This window comes from Notolepis coatsorum (genome assembly GCF_963971535.1).
Source record: "Notolepis coatsorum genome assembly, chromosome: 8".
In the NCBI taxonomy this organism is placed as follows: domain Eukaryota; kingdom Metazoa; phylum Chordata; class Actinopteri; order Aulopiformes; family Paralepididae; genus Notolepis; species Notolepis coatsorum.
Window position 1 is genome coordinate 35,282,082 of NC_140172.1, and position 23,337 is coordinate 35,305,418.

The 23,337-nt window shown below is 42.4% G+C and overlaps 1 protein-coding gene across 2 annotated transcripts; it reads left to right on the top strand.

Moving 5' to 3' along the window:
- The first annotated feature begins 1,732 nt into the window (after positions 1-1,732).
- On the top strand, positions 1,733-22,081 carry LOC311233753 (NEDD4 family-interacting protein 1-like). Of its 2 annotated transcripts, none has more exons than XM_084320760.1 (7): positions 1,733-1,863; positions 2,539-2,638; positions 4,244-4,374; positions 10,916-11,003; positions 16,304-16,428; positions 17,305-17,371; positions 21,043-22,081. In XM_084320760.1, the coding sequence occupies exons 1-7, from the start codon at positions 1,834-1,836 to the stop codon at positions 21,144-21,146; spliced, it is 645 nt and encodes a 214-aa protein (XP_084176886.1). In that variant the 5' UTR covers positions 1,733-1,833; the 3' UTR covers positions 21,147-22,081. The 2 variants fall into 2 exon arrangements, with proteins under 2 accessions (XP_084176886.1, XP_084176887.1); XM_084320761.1 differs by having other exon boundaries at positions 4,244-4,362.
- Positions 22,082-23,337: the final 1,256 nt, after the last annotated feature.

Below are 23,337 nucleotides of genomic sequence, written 5' to 3' on the forward strand. Positions count from 1 at the left end.
CCCATTCTGCAATCTGTTAATACACTTTTCAATCAATCAATGCTTGAGGCATAGACCGTATAATAACGAGATAATTTGTGCTAGATGTATTGTTTTTTGTCCTCTTTGTGTGAGCAAGCAAGTATGCAAGTTGGCAAATAACATCAATAGAATTTGATGACGAAATTGATAAACAGGAAATTGTGTGCGTGCGTGTGTGTGTGTGTGTGTGTGTGTGTGTGTGTGTGTGTGTGTGTGTGTGTGTGTGTGTGTGTGTGTGTGTGTGTGTGTGTGACCATAGCAACAGCCTGGCCTTTCTACAGAATAAGTTCTCTAAAAGTAGCCTGCCTTTAGCATCTATTTATGTTCCCACCCTTTAAGGTAATGTTGCCCTTACCAGTGTATTCCCCAACTTTGTGATATACACCAATAGCTAACCAGAAGGTATTGGCCCTTGACTTCATTTTATTCTTGACTACTGGGGTAGGCCTATGTGCCAATATTGTCCATGTGCAGTGCTGAGCTAATGTTAACAAAGTAAAAACAAATATTATTGAGGATTGACCTTTAGACATCTGCTCTGAGACAACATAACATAATCCCCAACTTGTTTCTACTATAGGTCCTTAATTTAATCATTATCTTTGCATATCACAATGAGTCTTAACTAAATCTACTGTCCACCTGATTTGGTAATAAATAACTATGTTCCTCCATGATGACTGTGTGTTGAATGGGTGTGGATTAGATATTGTCAGGGAGATCTGCTCCTAATACTCTTTGCACTACCTTTCAAATCACATGAAAGACTATAGCCTATCTTTGTAACTCCAGATTGACAAGAGCCACACTTCATGCAGTAAGGGTCAGGTGGGTTACAGGACACCACAGAGATCCTATGTCTCCCTTCTCAAGGTTACTCCCAGGAACAAACCCTAGGGATACTAAGCTATCAGGTTGTAATGTGTGTCTATGATATGATAAATGTGCTCCCATATACAGTATTACATTGGATTATTCCCCAACATTATGCTTAATCGACTGTTTGAACTTTCTTATTATCCTATGTGTAGCTATTGAACACCACAGGCAAGGCCAGGGAAGGCATCTAGGATTAGTATACAGTACCTGTAAACTAGATGCTAAGGAATTGTATTATCCTGACACTGGAGAAAGAGAGGCAGTTACATTGATTCTGGTTGGCTCTACGGGGAGTAAATGGTCCGGTTACTAATCAAATATGGATAAAGCTTATATAATTATAGGGTGATTTATGCCACTTGAGGTACAACAGACACCTGTTTCTTCTCAAAACAATGTTACAATAAAATATATATATAAATTACAAATGTGTTTATATTCACATATCTTCTTGAGGAGTTTGACTTGGTAGATGGGGAAATAAGCTTTTGAACACTTTCTTAGACCATCACAACTCAGAATACACACCTGTTTTACTAGTTTTCAATGTAGCCCAAACAAACAGCCTCTGAGTTTGGTTTGCAGTACAGTAGATTCAAATCTCTTTCTTAACCCATCATAAAGAGTCTAATTTAGTCAAATTTTTTTACAGAAACATTTTACAGCTACAAAATAGAGCAAATACAATACAAATAAATACAATAAAAAAAAATTAAAACACAAAAAAATATATGTTGTTTAGTGTTTCTTTTTCTTTTTCTGGCTTGCAGTTGCGAGGCTAGACCACTGGAGGCAGTGAAGTGTTTGTTGTGAGTAGCAACGTCATTCGCTCCGGGTGGACGTGACGCGACGGGAGGATCGGGTTATTGATATGTTCACTAGCTACAGTTCTGTCATTTCTCTTTAGTGTATATTGGTGTTCATATCGGGATCATGGCCGAACCGAGTGCCAGATATCAGCAGGTAAAGCGTTAATAATAATATTACATATTGTATTGTCACGTAACGTCGTCCGCGTTAATAATAATATTGGCCAGCTCGTCTTGTTGTGTTGACGTCGGCCTCGTCTCACACATTATTATTATAGTGTTCATAATCATAATCAGGACATAATCTGTTTGTTTTCTTCTTTTTCATTTCGGGTTAATTAGACCTCGTTGTTAATTAGTGATCGTTGTTTCCAAACGTTAGTTAGGGTGTATAACATGATTCGACTAACGTTAATGGGATTAACGGTTAACTTATACAGCTAGTAAGATAGTTATATGGCTAACAATTATTTTGGATAGGCAAACTTGCTTATCGCTAATCCTGGATATGTGACAACAACAGTGATTAGATCTAGCGAATGCGCCACAGTAATCAGCCGTAATAATAAGACGTACTGTCTGTACTGTTCTACAGTAACTGTAGTGATGCTATGGTTGATGAGTGTGCAGCACTATGCAGACAGACCGGGTGGTGATCAGTCCTTGGTCATGTGTCTGTCTTGAGTCAGTGTGATACATATGCTGACCAGCGGCAACGAATGAAAGAACCACTTCTTCTTTATCTCGCATCGTTTGGTGTGTGTGTGTAAAAATAGGCCTGTAAACTGTATAGGTCATCATGGTGATTATTTGACTTTTCCTCCCACAGCTGCCCAGCGAGGAGGAGCCAGAGGAGGGTCCCCAGGTCGCAGCTGACTCCCCGCCACCTCCACCTTACACCAGCAGAGCCGGTGACACTGCAGGCAATGGTGCGTCCCTTTGAAGTCGCAGCTAGGACACATCCAACCTCCTATTACTAGGAAACAATGCAACAGAATGGCCCCCGAAGTCGACAGAATTCTTGGAGAAACTCTGGCATGATCTTTCTTTTCTGAGACGCAGTTGTCTGACATCATCATGTCGACATGGGTGGCATAGATTATAAACTGTAAACAATCTTGTTTCAATCTTAAGAAAACAATTGAAGTGTGTTACTGGAGAAGTGTGTTGTCATCGATACCAGTGTGGTAGCCCTAATTCAACACACGCAGAATAGTATTGTGCTCAGAAACCAGCCACACACCCGCACCAGCTTCTTGCGGGGTCACACTCCCTTAGAATTTAGATCAACTACATATTTGACATATCTCTGGTTTCTCCCTCAGTGTTTCCGAGCGGTACATTGGAATGCACTGAGGTTGACTTGTGATTCCACATTTCCAAGTTGGGAACTTCCGACTTCCCAACTTTGAATGGAAATGATGGTATAAGACCACCGTCCCGAGACTCGAGGTGCCCTCCACCACTCCACGTTAAGTTGGTAAAGTCAGATATTTCCAAGTTGACCACTTGGGAGTTGCACTCAGATGGCAATTGGTATCATTGGTCCAAAAAAGGACAATTGTTCAAACTTTTTGTGGTGTCAAAAAAAATCACAAGCAGCGCTTTATTCTGACAGTGGCAATTTTGCTCGTATGTCCTTGAAAAGGAATCCCAACCTGAGCATGTCACAAGAGTAACATTGGGAACAGGGTGGAAAGGAATCCCAACCCGAGCATGACACAATGAATGCCATGTGAATAGGGTCAATGGAGTATTGAGTCATGAGACATAGGGCTTTCACTTTCTGTTCTAAAACCGGTCTGTCGTTGGAGCCTGGTGGAACGTTAAATATTTGAACTGTAATGATCTGTTTGAGTTCAAAACTGTAGTGCAGTTTAGCCCTTTCATTCACAGTATGTGTCCCCTAACCATAACCCCTTAAGCCCGATCGGCCCTGTACTGGGCTGAGATTTATTTCACATCATAAATAGTCTCAATACAGTCCGTATTAAGTCATGTCTAAAAGTAATGTGTAAAAAAGTAAGGTGCCTTTTGTGTTAAGTGACAAGTAACAAGGGGTGCCTTGTATGCTACCCAAAACTATTTAGCCCTCCCTCTGCCCAAAGTGAGACGTGGAGCGCATGCTGGAAGACGGCAGGCTCTGCTTAACCCTTTCACTGCCACACTACAGAAGGTTAACCCTTTACTATCACACTACCGACGGTCACAAAGGGTTACGGGTGCCCGTCCGTCATTCCATCAATCGTGACATTCTTGAACCAGGAATGTCATTTTTGTTCTGCCTGCAGCCACAGCTCCCTCTCTCTCTCTCTCTCTCTCTCTCTCTCTCTCTCTCTCTCTTTCGCACACAAGGCCCCTCTCTCTCTTGCTTTCTATTTCTCTGTCTCTCACTCGCTTTCTATTTCTCTGGTGCACAGGTTGTGGTTTTAACAAGATACGTCTTTATGCACTGCAGTAATTGGAATTCATAGAATCTGATCAATGTGTGTGAATCTGTGATTTGAACCATGTATCATTTCCTCTCCCCTCAGCCTACTTGGACTACAAGGAAGGCGGGGGGTTTCCCGAGCCTCCATCGTACAACATAGCAACAACTCTGCCTTCCTATGACGAAGCAGAGAGAACCAAGGCTGAAACTACTGTTCCCCTGGTAACGGGAAGAGTGAGTGTCTCACTCTCCTTCTCTCACTTTGTGTTGTGCTAAAAAAGAAAATCTATCGTGTGAGCATGCTCATTAATTTGCAGCACATACTGTACACACACACACACACACACACACACACACACACACACACACACACACACACACACACACACACACACACACACACACACACACACACACACACTTTACTGCTTGTTTTGCATGAAGCAAATGTAGTTAAGCTGCTGTTTCTTCCTGAGTTCTGTCGGTGTAGCAAGAAAGAGACGTTGTTTGTCCATCTGTCTTTTCACTCCATCAGCTGCTGCTAACCACAGTTTATTTTTGGCATGTACTCATCTACAGATTCTTGAAGTTGATTACTCTGCAGTTTCTGTGACCAAATAATGTGATTCTTCTGTGTTTGTCCATGTTATCAGCCTGGCACGATTCTGAACGGGAAGTGAGCACAATTTGATGATCCTTTCTTGGACTGAAGTGAAATCGTTAGGTTATATATATTATATATTTGATCAGATTCTACACTGTAAAACTAAAACCAGTAATGATGGAATAGCCTTTTTTTTTTTATATACACATCCTTAGCCCGTATTAATGTCAATAAGTATTTCAGCATAGTAGTGCTGATTGTGGAAATCCATGTCTATATAATTCTTATTCTAAAGAGCAAGACAAATGTATTTTGTGATTGTCGTGGTTGCTTTTTAATTAACCCGGGAAGAAACCTGTTGATTCTCAACCCAGCCACACCTAGAATGTATACCATGAAGTACCATTTAACTTGAAGGATAGAGGTTGGTTTTTGAATGAAACACCTTAAGTCTCCATTTCATAGACAGTCTAGCTAAAAACCATTAGGTCTACCTGTGCACAAAACTAGATTCTCTATCTATATCTATCAAATCAAATCAAATTTATTTGTAAGGCCCGACAACACACGTTAACACTTTCAGTGCCCACCACGTGATAAGACGTTTTATCAGCCCAATGCCTGAATGCCCACCACGACAATTAGCGTTTTTATTTTTTTATTAGCGATCTGAATTCATATTTCATCAACCGAGTCTCCCATTGGTATGCAGCCCCTGTAGGAGCTCAGATGTGAAAAAAACGCCCCCTATCGTCTCCTAGATGGTAATGCACCCTTTTGGAATGGACTCAATGAAAATGGATGAGAAAAGAAAAATCCGGAATCCACATTTTACTTCTCAGGCATGTAACCCGAGCCGATCGGATTCATTGTGGAGCCCCAGAACAGCGTGGAATACATGTGTACAGTATGTAGCGTTGGATCAATAAAAGCGATCGATTTTTGGAATGGCGATCAGGAATTGGAATGATCTTTTTGGAGAACATCTGATCTGAGGTAAGGAATCTATTTTACAAGTCTTGGGATAATCAGAGTTGTATTCGCTGAGATCTCAGCGTTTGCCCTATGTGTGATCTGTCTGTGTGTGCGCGATCGCTTTGAGGAAATCAGAGAATCGATTTTTCAGATCGCCTATATAGCGTGCATACGTACACATATACTATCGATAATCTAGCGTTTATTTGAAAACGATTCATAAATAGGCCGAAAAATGACAAAGTTTTTGTGTATTCTAGAATATTCCAGAAAAGGGCGATTATCAGGGAATATTTATATTTTCCTTGAAAACAAGGGCTTTTCAAAATGCTATAAAATGGAAATTAACCGATAAAAAAACAATCCGCTTGGACAATGTTGACTGGAAAACGAGTCATTGATAAGCGACGGGCAGATTAGACACATAGCCATAATTTAAAACATAGATTAGGCGTTATTAACGCTAACATTGAAGTGGATGATGGGCATTCAAGCGGTAAATCAAGATTAAGCTTGGGCTCTGAAAGTGTTAATGTCCCCATGGGCCGGACACGTCTTCTTTAACACATTGAGTGCCACGGACGCTTTTTGTCGTTAGTTCATGCCGACCTTTGAGTGCCCCCGACGCTATATAGCGTTTGTTTGTCGTTTTAAAAAAAAATTATTGGCGATTTGAATTCATATTTCATCAATCGAGCCTCGGGTTAGTGCTGCAGAGTCTCTCTGAGCTCAATTGGGAAGATACCGCCCCCTATCGTCTCTCCCTGTGTAACTGCACCCCATTACTTTACACTGATGCAGGGGGAGTGGTCAGTTTGCTCATTTTACTTATCCGTCAAGCCAACTGAAGAGACCAAGTGATCGCCGGCCATCAGAACAGCGTGGATTATGTATTTACAGTACCAACACTGTAATCAAAGCGTGATCGATATTTGGAATGGCGATCAGGAATTGGAATAATCTTTTTGGATAACATCTGATCTCAGGTAAGGAATTTATTTGACCAGTCTTAGGATAATCAGAGCTGTTTTCACAGAGATATAAGCTTTTGCCCTATGTGTGTGTGTGTGTGTGTGTGCGCGCGGTGATCACTGATGAGGAAATGAGAGAATCGATTTTTCAGCCCGCCTCTATAGCGTGCATAAGTACACATGTATATACTATCGATAATCTAGCGTTTATTTGAAAACTATTCATAAATAGGCCGAAAAATTACAACGTTTTTGTGTATGCTAGAATATTCCAGTAAATGCCATTTATCACGGAATCTATATATTTTCCTTGAAAACGAGGGCTTTTCAAAATGCTATAAAACGAAAATGAACTGATTAAAAAAAATAAATCCGTTTAGATAATGTTGACTGCAAACAAGTCATTGATAAACGACAGGCAGATTAGACACATAGCCATAATTTAAGAGAGAGATTATGCGTTCACAACGCTATCATTGAAGTGGGTGCTGGCATTTAACGGGGTTTCCAATGTTAATGGCTGGCACTCAAACTGTTAAACAAGTCAAGAAGAAAACATCACAATAAGTCAAGAACAAAACAAGAACACCATAAAGTCCAAAAAATTTAAAGTAAATGCAAAATAAATAAATGCAACACTCCCAGACATACCCCATGCGAAGGTAAGGAAAAAACTCACTAAAACCTAGCAATAGGAAAAAATGCACCACAGGCAGTGTGGAGGAGAGAAACCTTAGAAGGGCCATTCAAGGGGGGATCTCCCTTCTTAGATGTCGGTGATAGTACTGTTGCAATAAAACAGGCGAGCAGTTGGTAGGCATTAGGGGTGGGACGATACATCGATCCAGATCGATATATCGATCTATTATCAATTATCAAATAGGATCGATGCAACGTAAAAAGATCGATTCATATTGCGATACTCTTATTTTGAAAATCCCCTGGTGAGCAATGCATATCCGCCCGGCCGCCACAACAGTAGCTCCGTAGCAGCGTGTGTTAACGTTAGACAGCATTGCTTCAGAGTCCGCCTATTTTGCGACCCGAAATAAGTGCCTGTTGTTTTTTTACCCCAAAAAAGGGTCAAATGCATCTAACATGCTTTGCATCCTCGCCATTCCTTTATGCCCACGTCGTATTAAATACCGTAATTAACGTTGCGTTAGCGTAAGCTAACTAAGCTAAGCTGATCAGAGCCATATAGAGAGAACAGCAGAGGTCCACTAGGGACTGGGAAGGAGGGGGGTTACTGCATTCTCGAGATAGCCCCACTACCAGGATTTGGCCGGTACTGCACCTTCGGACTCCCAATATGCCTTTTCCAGCCAAAATACAGCTCTGACAGTGAATAGGATATTGATATCGAGAAAAATAAAAGAAAAACGAACCAAAAACAGTGAACAGGAGGTCTATTTGTATTAAAACCAATAGATTGTTTTTCATTTAAATGCCTGGAAGAGCTCAAAAATAAAAATTTCAAATGATATTTCCATTGCCTTTTTTTTGTTGATTTAAATGTTACTGATTGTGTTAAATGGGCATATAATATCGTCTCATATCGATCGCGGGCACCTGAATCGAATCGTATCGTATCGTGGCAGACTTTGTGATATCGGAAAATATCGTATCGTTGTCCAAAGAATCGATATCGTATCGTGATGAAACTGGTGATTCCCACCCCTAGTAGGCATGCACTCATATGTGTAGTGAAACACAGATAAGTGCATGCGATACCAACTGAACATTTTGAAAGATTAAAGATAGAGCTGATAGTGATAGCAACTGAACATTTTGAAAGATTAAGATTAAAGATAGAGCTGATAGCGATAGCAACTGAAAATTTTTGAAAGATTAAAGATAGAGCTGATAGCGGATCTATTTGAGGCGAAGGGGCGGCGCAGATAGGGTCGCATCCTCCCGGTCTTCATCACGGGACGTCCAACACTCCGGTCATCACTCCGAGACAGCCACTCACAGGGAGACAGGGAGACGGGACAGGCGTTAGACGGTTTGCGTGATTGTGATGGGCGGACATAGCAATAGATACAAGTGGTAAGCATATATGTGAATAGAATAGATATGTGTAGTAGGCATATTATGTGAATAGAATAGAAGTACTTAACCCAGCAATGAACGTCTGAACCACATTGACAGACCACGGACAGAAGACGGTAAGAAGCTGATCCATGGCCTCGGTGGTGCACGTAGAACAGTCACTGCAATCTTGGCCATTTATATAAAAACATCACATTTATCTATCTGTCTCTCATTTATATTTCTTTCTCTATCTCTCTATCTCCATTTATATAAAACATCACATTTATCTATCTGTCTCTCATTTATATTTCTTTCTCTATCTCTCTATCTCCATTTATATAAAACATCACATTTATCTTTCTTTCTCTATCTCTATCTCTATTTATATAAAAACATCACATTTGTCTTTCTTTCTCTATCTCTGTATTTATATAAAAACATCACATTTATCTTTCTTTATCTCTCTTTCTATCTATTTATATAAAAACATCACATTTATCTTTCTTTCTCTTTCTCTCTCTTTCTCTCTCTATCTCTATAAAACATCACATTTATCTTTATTTCACTATCTCTCTATCTCTATTTATATAAAAACATCACATTTATCTTTCTGTCCCATTTTGGTCCCCTCTGTCTCCTCTTCCTCTCTCATTCACATCTCAGTGAAGCAGTGCCTACCTCCGTTTGTCTCTCTCTCTCTCTCTCTCTCTCTCTCTCTCTCTCTCTTCTCTCTCTTCTCTCTCCTCTCTCTCCTCTCTCTCTCTCTCTCCTCTCTCTCTCTCTCAGGTAGAATCTATCAAAGGGATGAGTCATGTTCATTGTCAGCAGACACGCCCTGATAATCATTGTTTCTGATAAAGAAAAAAATAATACATTGCCCGTCTCTGACCTCTAGTGGTGACTGTATTGCAATGCACCTGCTGCATGTCGGCCACTTTATTTTGATTGCCGGTATTGTGTTTCTCTGCCATACACTGCTTGCCTTGCGCTCAGCCACAGCACAGGGAACGCCTGGAGACTTTTGATGATGTAATTCGCAGTTCACTGGAGGTAACAGAGAGGGGTGTGTGTGTGGGTCCTGGTGTGGTCTGGCGTGTGTCAGGCACAGTTGTCATTAGTGTTCATGTGAGAAATACCCCACCCTGCCTGTATGTCTGTCTCCTTAGAGTGCTAGCTACTGTAGTGCTGAGGTGACATATTTAAAGACTGTATCCTACAGTGAATCTGACCTAATTCATCCTCTTATAGATAGATATAGATAGATAGATGGATGCTCGCTATATCGGCGGTATCAGATGATGATTTATATTATTAATTAATTATTATAACAGCATTAATCTGGTGAAAACTAGGCAGATATATCGGTGAACATCATTACCGGCCGATGATGGTGACATTTTTTTTTTTTTTTTTTTTTTTTAAATCTGATCCGATCTGAACAGCCCATTATTAGATCTCAGTCTAGCTGCGCAGTTTTATTTTTTTTCATTTTTTCTAATTTTTTCAGACGGGTTTTGTTTGAGTACTTGCATACACAACAGCATTGAAAAATAGAGTACAGAAATAACGATTTATCTTTTGTTTTAATGCCTTTTAATAATTACTTTCAGTTTGTACACAATTGGATAACCCTAGTAAAAAGAAATACCAGACCAAATCATGTTGATATCTAATAATAATAATAATAATTGATTATCTGCCATGACAGAAAATGTATTATGGGTTATCGGTATGGGACTAAATGTTGATATGGGTGCCCTAACAGATATTGACTTGTTGAATGGCTTGCTGTACTGTGATGTTTCCATTGGTCTTGTCCATGTAGTGTTTGCTCTGTGTTGTCAGCATAGCTGGGTTTTCCCTTCAAGGCTGACCAGGACTAGCTTAGCTAAAACTTACTCAGCCTCTCCCAAAAACATTACTTCACTGATTCACTGATTCCCAAAATACAGCAAAATTGTCCGTTTGGGTGAAGTTTCAAATAAGCAGAATACAAATTTCAGATGTCTTGTTACTTGCCGTTTTAGCCCTGGCCTTGGCAAGCCCTGTTACTACTTCACTCTGCTGTGTGAATGTAGCCAGTGCACACACACACCATGCTGACTATCTCTCCCCTTCTCTCTCCCTACATCTCTGCTGTCTCTCTCTCTCTTTCTCCTCTCTGTATCACTCTCTCTTTCTACTGTAGGAGGATGACTTGGTGGCCAGAGATGACTTTGAAGATGCGGACCAGCTAAGAATAGGCAATGATGGAATCTTCATGCTCACCTTCTTCAGTAAGTTACTACAGTCCTCTGCTCTCCTCTCCTCTGCTGGCGATACCTAGGCCATGATGATAATGATAGCATCACGATACAGGGAGTTATGTGATATATAAGTTAGACATTTTCCAGATGACTATTGATATATATATAAGCATTTTCAAATGGAAATGGTGGCTGTAGTGTAGCCACAACCGCATCCATCTTGGAGCCAGGCTGTGTATGGCTATGGCCTATAGCGCACATTAACGTTATGTAGTGTAGCCACAACAGCATCCATCTTGGAGCCCGGCTGTGTATGGCCTATAGCTCACATTAACGTTATGTAGTGTAGCCACAACAGCATCCATCTTGGAGCCCGGCTGTGTATGGCCTATAGCTCACATTAACGTTATGTAGTGTAGCCACAACAGTATCCATCTTGGAGCCAGGCTGTGTATGGCCTATAGCTCACATTAGTTCAAGTTCAAGTTTCTTTATTAGTTGACATGCAAAAATACAGAATACCTTCACATGGAATGCTTTTTTCTGTTATGCTCCTATGAGGATCATAGGACGCTTGGATCATACACATACAGCTCATTACAGTAATATTCCACAATTATTACATTTGAGATAGTAATAATGGTACAGAGCCTTGAGACAAACATATGCGTATTCACCACCGCAAACAGACTGGCAGCCGTCCTAGGCAGCGCCATGTACGGAAGGAGGAGGGAGTGGGTTGGGGTTGTTACAGGGCTGTAGGGGGGGGGGGGGGGGGGTGATCCCTCACATGAGACAGCCGACAGTGCAGCGCCAATGCTGAGGATGGGGGTGGGGGTGGGGGGGGGGGGTGGGAAGGTGGGGGGGGGGGAGTGCACGAGCCAAGTCCTGGGTGGGGGAGGTAGTGGTGCTGGGGAAAGGAACGCCATGTACCGTCCTTATCTCCTATCTCCAAGAGGGCCTTCAACTCGAGCAGCTCTCAGGTTGGACCTTGGAGTCGTCCAGAAATTAGTTTTGGCTGACTGACTGGCAACATTTTCCCAGCCACGTCAATTTAAGTTTGATTAGAGTGAATTATAACTCTATTGATTTGAGTGGAGTGAGTTTTAACAACTCCGTCCAAATGACTGAATCATTAGTCCAAGTGTCCAAGTGTCTTAATCAGTTCATTTTGGTAGGTCCTGTGCGCGGTAAACAGATCCAAAATCTTCTTATTGCAATCCCAAAAGCTTCGATAATCCAAATGTCCACGACTTTAAGTTGGTAGCCCGAATTGAAATGTCCCAAGAGGCAGAGAGGGTTAGCCTTATTCTGCTTCCTTGACGAAAATATGCAATCCACTGATTAGATCCATTTAGAGTTGGTTTGAGTATAGTCCGACAACCGGCACGAAGCACAGAGCACAGCAGGCTTCATGGAGGCAGGGAGGCAGTGAGGGCCGGCGATAGGAACGACCTTGAAGGCCTAGGGAGAGAGGAAAGAAATGTGACTTGTCTCTGCAAGAGGTGGGAAGGAAGTTATGTAGTGTAGCCACAACAGCATCCATCTTGGAGCCCGGCTGTGTATGGCCTATAGCTCACATTAACGTTATGTAGTGTAGCCACAACAGCATCCATCTTGGAGCCCGGCTGTGTATGGCCTATAGCCAGGGGAGGAAACTAACTTTTTGGCTTACCAGCCAACTGGCGAGTAGATGATTTTTTTTACCAGCCAAACAGATTTTTTTACCAGCCAAAAATAAATCGCTAATTGTGATAATTACTTCTTTGTATGTCTTCGTCTAAATTGATTTTCAATCATAGTAATAATCACACCGTGTCTCTACTCTTTAAAAATATTTATTAGCCTAAAACATTAATAAGTGTCTCTAGTACTCTCCACAATATTAGCATACAACATGTATTAATCACACTGTCTCTACTCTTCAAAATATTAGGATATCACATATTAACATGAAAGAGGGAACTATTCTGAATCTGGACTGGGTTGGGCTGAACTGGGCAGTGAAAGATGCTGGGCTGGACTGGGTTGGGCAGGGAAAGTTGGGCTGGTCTAGGTTGGACTGGGCTGGGCAGTGAAAGAACCAAGCATTTCACTGTAATGTAATAGCTAAATAAAACAACTTGAACTTGACTTGTTACATTTGCACTCTGGTTGGATGCCAAACGTGTTCTGGTTGTACTGTACTTGTGCTGTGTGATGACAATACATTGGAATGGAATCTCATGTCAACGCTAGGGGTTCAGCAGGTGTATTCTGAATGACAAGTATGACAACATCACCGTTGTGAAGGGCATATGGGCGAGTGGTGATATGGGGGGAAACCCGGTAATAATAAAATGTCACTCGGCTGCATTTGAGCAAAGCCGCTTAGTATAGTCCACTATGTTGAATGCGCGTTATGGTAGCTTGTTACATGCTAGGTAGCTAGCCGGCTAATGCTGGTTAGCCTCACGCCCACTTGTCATTCTCATCCGACTCGAAGGAGAACGTTGTGTGCTGTTGTTCGCCCCCATGTCAGACCGCACTTATATCCGAAAGCGACGACTCTACATGCAATTATTTTCATCCACGATGTGTTTTTGTCTAAGTTTGTCTACGTTGTCAAGCCGGTGACAGGAGTCTGTAGGTCCGCGCACAGTGGTCTGTCCACTTCCCCTAGAAAACAAGTGTTCATTGGAGGAGCTTAGAGCGCATCTGTACAACGATGATGTTCATTGGTTATGGTTATGGTCGGATTATTATGAGGCGCAAATGGGAGGAATTATAAGGGGGGAGTCAGAGTTCGGCTTGTGCCAGTGAGCGAATCAGCAGATTGTAGAATGATTTTTTTGTTTTGTTTTGTTTACTAGTACTCGCCAGACTGGCGAGTGCTCTTCATGAATCACTCGCCAAACATAAAAAATACTTGCATTTGGCGAGTAAAGTGGCCTAATTTCCTCCCCTGCCTATAGCTCACATTAACGTTATGTAGTGTAGCCACAACAGCATCCATCTTGGAGCCAGGCTGTGTATGGCCTATAGCTCACATTAACGTTATGTAGTGTAGCCAACTAGCCACAACAGCATCCATCTTGGAGCCCGGCTGTGTATATGGCCTATAGCTCACATTAACGTTATGTAGTGTAGCCACAACAACATCCATCTTGGAGCCCGGCTGTGTATGGCCTATAGCTCACATTAACATTATGTAGTGTAGCCACAACAGCATCCATCTTGGAGCCCGGCTGTGTATGGCCTATAGCTCACATTAACGTTATGTAGTGTAGCCACAACAGCATCCATCTTGGAGCCCGGCTGTGTATGGCCTATAGCTCACATTAACGTTATGTAGTCTAGCCACAAGAGCATCCATCTTGGAGCCCGGCTGTGTATGGCCTATAGCTCACATTAACGTTATGTAGTCTAGCCACAAGAGCATCCATCTTGGAGCCCGGCTGTGTATGGCCTAGGGTGACCAGATGCAAAAAGTCCAAAAGTGGGACAACAGTAAGATTTTGGTGGGACAAAGTGGGACAACAGTACGATTTTGGTGGGACAAAGTGGGACAGATAGATAATGTAAAAATTTGTATTAGAATAACTGCCATGGTCTTCACTGAATAGATTTAAATCAAAGGTTAAAGGTTAAATCAAAATAAATACAAATTAAATACCACCTAACATCTGTTTTAAATATTCAAACGTCATCACTTGACAGGAATGTCTTGTGTTTGATATTCCCTGTTAACACAGAACTAGGGAAAACAGTGTAGTATAATACAAAAATAATAATACAAATAAATTGTGTTTCTATATTAGAATAACTGCCATGGTCTTCACCGAATAGATTTAAATCAAAGGTTAAAGGTTACCACAGTCGGCTGACCTGTATGAATGGGAGTGTTGTACTGTGTGATAGACACTTGTTACCTCAGCTGCAGTGACCTTGTCCGTCTGGCTATCATTGTTTGGTTTAAAAAGAAACGTATCCATAGATCTGGATGTTTCTTTTTGGTGAGCCACTTTCAAGTGAGACTCACGTCCACTTCAAGTTGTATTCTCCATGCACAATTGAAAACGAACTATGACACAAAACACAGAAAGCCTGCTGCGGATTGCCTGCCATCTGCCTCACCCAGTCATGTGTCGTTTGCCAGTCTTGGTTGTAACTGCAGGTCCGTTTCTTTTTACTGCTTTCCATCTTGAACTAGTTCGCTTGTAATGTTGTTGTGTTTTTTTTGACCAATCAGATTTGCGATATGAGGTAGCGTCACGACTCAGTCTCAGTCACGTCACAAGCAGGCAAGCAGCACGCTAAAGTACTATAACCAATCAGAGCAATGTGTGTGGACAAGAGGCAGGTTGCTACGTTTACTGTCTGTAGGGAGGGGCTTTTAGACGCATATGTTTATTTTGGCTTCGAAAAGAGGGACATCCTCTCAATATGAGGGACGCGGGACATTTGGTCAAATGGTGGGACAGTACAACCAAAAGGGGGACACCTGGTCACCCTAGTATGGCCTATAGCTCACATTAACACTTTGACTGCCCATCACAAGTTTTCTCGGGTTGAAGGCCCATCACGAGAATTCTCGTTTTTTCTCGTTTATTTTTTTTATAAGCGTTTATTTTAAAACGATTCATAAATAGGCCGAAAAATGACAACGTTCTAGAATATTCCAGTAAAGGGCGATTATCATGGAATGTCTTATTTTTTCCGTGAAATCGAGTGCTTTTCAAAATGCTAGAAAACGGAAATGAAGCGATAAAAAAACAATCTGCTACGACAATGTTGACTGGAAAATGAGTCTTTGATAAGCGACGGGCAGATTAGACACATAGCCATAATTTAAAACATAGATTAGGCAATATTAACGTTAACATTGAAGTGGTGCTGGGCACTCAAGAAGGTAAAAAGGAATTAAGCTTGGGCAGTGAAAGTGTTAACGTTATGTAGTGTAGCCACAACAGCATCCATGTTGGAGCCCGGCTGTGTATGGCCTATAGCTCACATTAACGTTATGCAATTTCAGTTGCATAACATTACAGATCGGATGTGACATTTCAGAGCGTGTTCTTTATGCCACCGCCAGCTACAGTTTCCTGAAAGGCAAAGAGCAGACACGGATCTGAAAGAAACGACTCGACAAGCTTTTAGATACAGTGTATCAATAAAGGTATCGCAGGAAAATACGTATATTGACGCTATATGTTGTACATCTCTTCTCCCCTGCCCTCACGTGCTACGTTTCATCACCATGTCCTTCTGTTAAGTCTCATAAGGCAGAAATGTGCCATTTACCATCGGTTGTCAACACGCTAATGACCGACCTTCACCTCTCCTTCCAGTGGCGCTGCTGTTCAACTGGGTTGGCTTCTTCCTGTCCTTCTGTATGACCACCTCAGCAGCAGGACGCTATGGAGCCATCTCTGGATTCGGCCTCTCGCTCATCAAATGGGTCCTCATTGTCAGGGTATGGCAAAGAGCACACACATACACACGCACACTTGATTGAATGCATTGTGTTAACACGCATACAAGCACAGACATAGTTTCATATGCACATAAAATAATTAAAATGCCTCCAACAGAGTTTGAATCCAGATCTAGTATTGGTTGGCTCTTAGCCTTTTCAGCATTTCCTGATGTGCTGCAAGGAAACTATAAAAGAAGGAAGGGTCATCACATCAGAATACCAGCGTTCTATGCTCTGCTTTGGTGCCAGACTTTGGTGTCAGTTCTATTGAAGACTATATTATCAAAATATACATATGAGGAAATATACATCAACCAATATATCAAACGTTAGCTAGTTAACAATGCAACAAATTGCCAATCATTCTGACATCTGAGGTAATAACCTGTTTTAAATGTCATAAACGAGGCGATGGCTGATCCCATTCAACTCAATGTCAGCCGAACTGAACGTTTCCACACTTGGTGTGCTACACAGTGACGCGATGACCCTTCCTTCTTTCATAGTTTCCTTGATGTGCTGTGATTAGGGCCGGGTCAAAGATTTTCATTCAATATCAATTCTATTAGACTTGATGGCACTGGTTTCCGTGGTGGTCGACCAGAAACATGGCGCAAGGCAAACTATATCCACATCCGTGGGACGGGGGGCGCACTAGAAATAAAACGTAGTGAAAGTCTTCACACATCCACTGAAATTTGGATTAAAAGATCAATTTGGGGATTTTAAGAATCAATATTGATTTGTTCAAATGAAACAATTGGTCTGTTCTTAAGGCCCACCTTCATGCCCTGTTTAGCCTTTATTTGGAAATCGGACCATATTGATGGTAACTCATTGTCTGATTCCTCTGCCTCTCTGTCACGCCTCCAGTTCTCCACATACTTCCCCGGCTATTTTGAAGGACAGTACTGGCTCTGGTGGGTGTTCCTGGTTTTGGGTAAGTAACAAAAATCGACAAACTGAAATCAACAGCCACACGGACGCTTGCACAGACATACCGGCAGTGGGGGAAACTCATCGATGATGCATCAAGGACATCAACAACTTGCACATAACGTTCCACAGAACGACATGCACGCATGGTACAATGACAACACGACCACACACACGTACATGGTTCCTCTGTAAGCACCTCTATGATCACTGCATTCTGAGTGTTTGGATGGTTGGTTGGTTGGTGCGTGCGTGCGTGCGTAAGACTGGTACTGTACTTGCATGGAGGGATGGGTACCGAATCCGGTACCTTTTAAGGGTGCTGACCGTATCACGTCGGTACTACCGAGTACCGATTCACGTGAGATCTGCCGGTGCCACATTTCGGTACTGTAAAAGATTCTAAATATTTTTTTAAGTCCGATGACGTCAATGTTTAGTTTACCGCGAAACGAAACCTATGAAGTGTGCCGCACGTTCAGGTCAATGTTTGACTTGATTCAACAACAAAGCAGTCGGGGCAATGGCAAGCCGAAAACGGTCGCAAGTGTTGTTACACTTTACAAAGCAGACAACGCTCGCTGCAATATTACATATTAACAAATTGTTCTAAATAAATAATAATGATAATAAATAATTAGAAGTTTGGAATTTTTGTTTACAACTGAGGTACCGGTAGGTAGATTACATTCTTAGAGACTAAAGTACAGAAAAAAGGTACCGTTGGGTACCGGTATCTGTTCAAATGTGAACGGTACACAACCTTACCTGCATGTGTGCATTTGCTCAAGCGCGTCGGCAGTCACACAGTTGGGCATCCTTCAACAGCACAATCCTCTGAGCATCTACACAAAGTGTCACTCCCCGTGAATACTAACCCTTCGGCTAAATCAAGAAGAAGCTTTTGGTTTAGCTCGACCGGTAGCACTGGTGCTGCCTTTTCATGCTGGCAAACACAGGATGTGTTGATTTGTTATCACTGTGTCTCTACTAGTTCTTACTGTCCCTGTGTCTACCTCAGGGTTCCTGCTGTGTCTCTACTAGTTCTTACTGTCTCTGTGTCTACCTCAGGGTTCCTGCTGTGTCTCTACTAGGTCTTACTGTCTCTGTGTCTACCTCAGGGTTCCTGCTGTGTCTCTACTAGTTCTTACTGTCTCTGTGTCTACCTCAGGGTTCCTGCTGTGTCTACTAGTTCTTACTGTCTCTGTGTCTACCTCAGGGTTCCTGCTGTGTCTCTACTAGTTCTTACTGTCCCTGTGTCTACCTCAGGGTTCCTGCTGTGTCTCTACTAGTTCTTACTGTCCCTGTGTCTACCTCAGGGTTCCTGCTGTGTCTCTACTAGTTCTTACTGTCTCTGTGTCTACCTCAGGGTTCCTGCTGTGTCTCTACTAGTTCTTACTGTCTCTGTGTCTACCTCAGGGTTCCTGCTGTGTCTCTACTAGTTCTTACTGTCTCTGTGTCTACCTCAGGGTTCCTGCTGTGTCTACTAGTTCTTACTGTCTCTGTGTCTACCTCAGGGTTCCTGCTGTGTCTCTACTAGTTCTTACTGTCTCTGTGTCTACCTCAGGGTTCCTGCTGTGTCTCTACTAGTTCTTACTGTCCCTGTGTCTACCTCAGGGTTCCTGCTGTGTCTCTACTAGTTCTTACTGTCCCTGTGTCTACCTCAGGGTTCCTGCTGTGTCTCTACTAGTTCTTACTGTCTCTGTGTCTACCTCAGGGTTCCTGCTGTGTCTCTACTAGTTCTTACTGTCTCTGTGTCTACCTCAGGGTTCCTGCTGTGTGTCTACTAGTTCTTACTGTCTCTGTGTCTACCTCAGGGTTCCTGCTGTGTCTCTACTAGTTCTTACTGTCTCTGTGTCTACCTCAGGGTTCCTGCTGTGTCTCTACTAGTTCTTACTGTCCCTGTGTCTACCTCAGGGTTCCTGCTGTGTCTCTACTAGTTCTTACTGTCTCTGTGTCTACCTCAGGGTTCCTGCTGTGTCTCTACTAGTTCTTACTGTCTCTGTGTCTACCTCAGGGTTCCTGCTGTGTCTCTACTAGTTCTTACTGTCTCTGTGTCTACCTCAGGGTTCCTGCTGTGTCTCTACTAGTTCTTACTGTCTCTGTGTCTACCTCAGGGTTCCTGCTGTGTCTCTACTAGTTCTTACTGTCTCTGTGTCTACCTCAGGGTTCCTGCTGTGTCTCTACTAGTTCTTACTGTCCCTGTGTCTACCTCAGGGTTCCTGCTGTGTCTCTACTAGTTCTTACTGTCCCTGTGTCTACCTCAGGGTTCCTGCTGTGTCTCTACTAGTTCTTACTGTCTCTGTGTCTACCTCAGGGTTCCTGCTGTGTCTCTACTAGTTCTTACTGTCTCTGTGTCTACCTCAGGGTTCCTGCTGTGTGTCTACTAGTTCTTACTGTCTCTGTGTCTACCTCAGGGTTCCTGCTGTGTCTCTACTAGTTCTTACTGTCTCTGTGTCTACCTCAGGGTTCCTGCTGTGTCTCTACTAGTTCTTACTGTCCCTGTGTCTACCTCAGGGTTCCTGATGTGTCTCTACTAGTTCTTACTGTCTCTGAGTCTACCTCAGGGTTCCTGCTGTGTCTCTACTAGTTCTTACTGTCTCTGTGTCTACCTCAGGGTTCCTGCTGTGTCTCTACTAGTTCTTACTGTCTCTGTGTCTACCTCAGGGTTCCTGCTGTGTCTCTACTAGTTCTTACTGTCTCTGTGTCTACCTCAGGGTTCCTGCTGTGTCTCTACTAGTTCTTACTGTCTCTGTGTCTACCTCAGGGTTCCTGCTGTGTCTCTACTAGTTCTTACTGTCTCTGTGTCTACCTCAGGGTTCCTGCTGTGTCTCTACTAGTTCTTACTGTCCCTGTGTCTACCTCAGGGTTCCTGCTGTGTCTCTACTAGTTCTTACTGTCTCTGTGTCTACCTCAGGGTTCCTGCTGTGTCTCTACTAGTTCTTACTGTCTCTGTGTCTACCTCAGGGTTCCTGCTGTGTCTCTACTAGTTCTTACTGTCTCTGTGTCTACCTCAGGGTTCCTGCTGTGTCTCTACTAGTTCTTACTGTCTCTGTGTCTACCTCAGGGTTCCTGCTGTGTCTCTACTAGTTCTTACTGTCTCTGTGTCTACCTCAGGGTTCCTGCTGTGTCTCTACTAGTTCTTACTGTCTCTGTGTCTACCTCAGGGTTCCTGCTGTGTCTCTACTAGTTCTTACTGTCCCTGTGTCTACCTCAGGGTTCCTGCTGTGTCTCTACTAGTTCTTACTGTCTCTGTGTCTACCTCAGGGTTCCTGCTGTGTCTCTACTAGTTCTTACTGTCTCTGTGTCTACCTCAGGGTTCCTGCTGTGTCTCTACTAGTTCTTACTGTCTCTGTGTCTACCTCAGGGTTCCTGCTGTGTCTCTACTAGTTCTTACTGTCTCTGTGTCTACCTCAGGGTTCCTGCTGTGTCTCTACTAGTTCTTACTGTCTCTGTGTCTACCTCAGGGTTCCTGCTGTGTCTCTACTAGTTCTTACTGTCTCTGTGTCTACCTCAGGGTTCCTGCTGTGTCTCTACTAGTTCTTACTGTCCCTGTGTCTACCTCAGGGTTCCTGCTGTGTCTCTACTAGTTCTTACTGTCCCCTGCTGTGTCTACCTCAGGGTTCCTGCTGTGTCTCTACTAGTTCTTACTGTCCCCTGCTGTGTCTACCTCAGGGTTCCTGCTCTTCCTCCGAGGATTCATCAACTATGCAAGAATCCGCAAGATGGCCGACTCCTTCTCCACCCTGCCCCGAACCCGAGTCCTGTTCATCTACTGAGCCACGAGATCCCCAGTCATCATCATCATCATCATCATCATCATCATCATCATCATCATCATCATCATCATCATCATCATCATCATCATCATCACTGTCTCTGTCTCAGTCAGAGAGACACACACTCCAGCTTGAACCAATCACGGAGAAAGAGGGAGACGAGAACACCTTTTATTCTATACATGAATCAGACAATAACATTTATATCGTCTCTTCTCGATGTAAAATAGTGATTGATGAGAATCCTGTAAACCCTTCAGTCGTTAGTGGCGAAACTGTCGAGTGCTATTCGAAATGATGAAGTGTGTGTGCTGTATAAAATAATGCCTTATTTACTAAATATGATATCTGTTTGTAGCAATGGCATGTACTGTTCCCCTTTTTAGCCAACAGGGGGCAGTCTTGTATGCGTTTTTCTTTTCTCTAGTCCTCAAAATAAAATCCTTTGATATAAAAGATTTTCTATTATGTTGGCTGGGTTTCCCAAACGCCTTTTTATATATGAGGAATTAGGAATGTTACTTTTCAAAATCCCTCATGCATATACTGAACATTATACTGTACAGAGGTGCCGGGGTGCAGGGACAGCCAGGAGCAGTGGCCTTGTAGCTCAGTGGGGTTCACAGTCTTTTTCCAGGGGGTTGATTGAGTGGGACTGAGGGGATTTGAAATGTGAGTCTCCACCCTTTGGTTGGTAACTCCAAGCACCAGGCCACACCACCGCCCTACCAGTCATTCTAGTTCTTACCAGTCCATGTGTCTTACTGGGGGAACCACTGGCCTAATGTGAAACACTACATTATGTCATTGTTAAGATGCTTTTTTTGGAAACCCTGCCCTGTATGAAACGAGTAATAAATCAATTGAAATCGGTGGTTTTGAATGAAATATTAAACGGGATTCCTTTTATGATGTTTACCTTCAACCCAGTGGAAGTAGAGTGGTTTTGTGTATATGATGCGACGATGTTGGGTCTCTTCACGTTAGAAGCAAATGTTTGCAGTTAAACTGAGGAAGTAAGTTCTGATGTTAAAGCATAGACGGAAAGGTCATATAGGATTGAGATCTTGTTGAAACAGCTTTTCTCGTTTCGCTGGCTATGCATATAGTATATGTCTTTCCACAAAACAAGAAGGTCAATGTCTGAGATATTTGAAGACTGCAGGGCTTCATGAGTCGGAGGAAACTGAACAAACAATCCATTTGTATTGTGATGTAAAACACCTGAATTGTTAGTCAAAGAATCTGGCCACAGTAGATCATGTGAATGGTGAAGATTGAACTGCATTGGTGCTATTTATCCATTGGAGACTTTGATGTAGGCTATACGTCATAGTAATAGAACGTTGGACTATTTGGAGTCTGCTCGTTTAAATTAATTCAGTAAAATAATGAATCTTGGGGCATAGCACATTTCTGTGACCGATGAGTGGGTATCAAGAATTGTATGTTACACAGCTCTTATTGATTGATTGATTGAAAACTGTATTAACAGATTGCAGAATGGGTACAATACAGTACAGCTCAATACAAACAACTGCTAAGAGGATGAAGATCAGAAAAAGACTCGTCTTGTTTACATAAGGGTCCTCTATTTTCAATTAATCAAGATATGTATGTATACAAGACATACAAATATACTGTACTGTGTAAGAAAGAGAACATCATACAAAAAAATTGAAATCCGAAGGGGAAGAAACTACATTAGAGGGAGTGGGGGGGATTTTGACATTTACAGGGGCCAGTTTCTAATTGCAGCCACCCGTAGGTGCTCTTTGAGATCGGTTTTGAACTGAACATTCCATTGATGACGTAACGACGGCTTGAGGTAATTGAAATCTATGGAAAAACCTCATTGTACTTCAATCTGAGCACTGTAGCCACTATCTTTATGCAATTAGCTATTAATTTACTTTATTGTGAATGGCGAAACATAAAAAGATATTCACCATTGGTAACAAGTTGCAGGATTGTGGAGTTATGTGGCGATAACTGTTGAGCCACACCCTCTCTAAAATGTAAGTTGTTAATATTGGCTAATTAAATCAACTAAACAAAACTGTCGACTTTTTAAGTTGTAAATAATATTCCTGCCCAAGTTTGGTTGCAATGATGTAGGGGCCTATGACTATTCGGTTTTGTGGTGCCCCCTATTGGTCGATTGCAGACATGTTTACAAAGGATACAATCT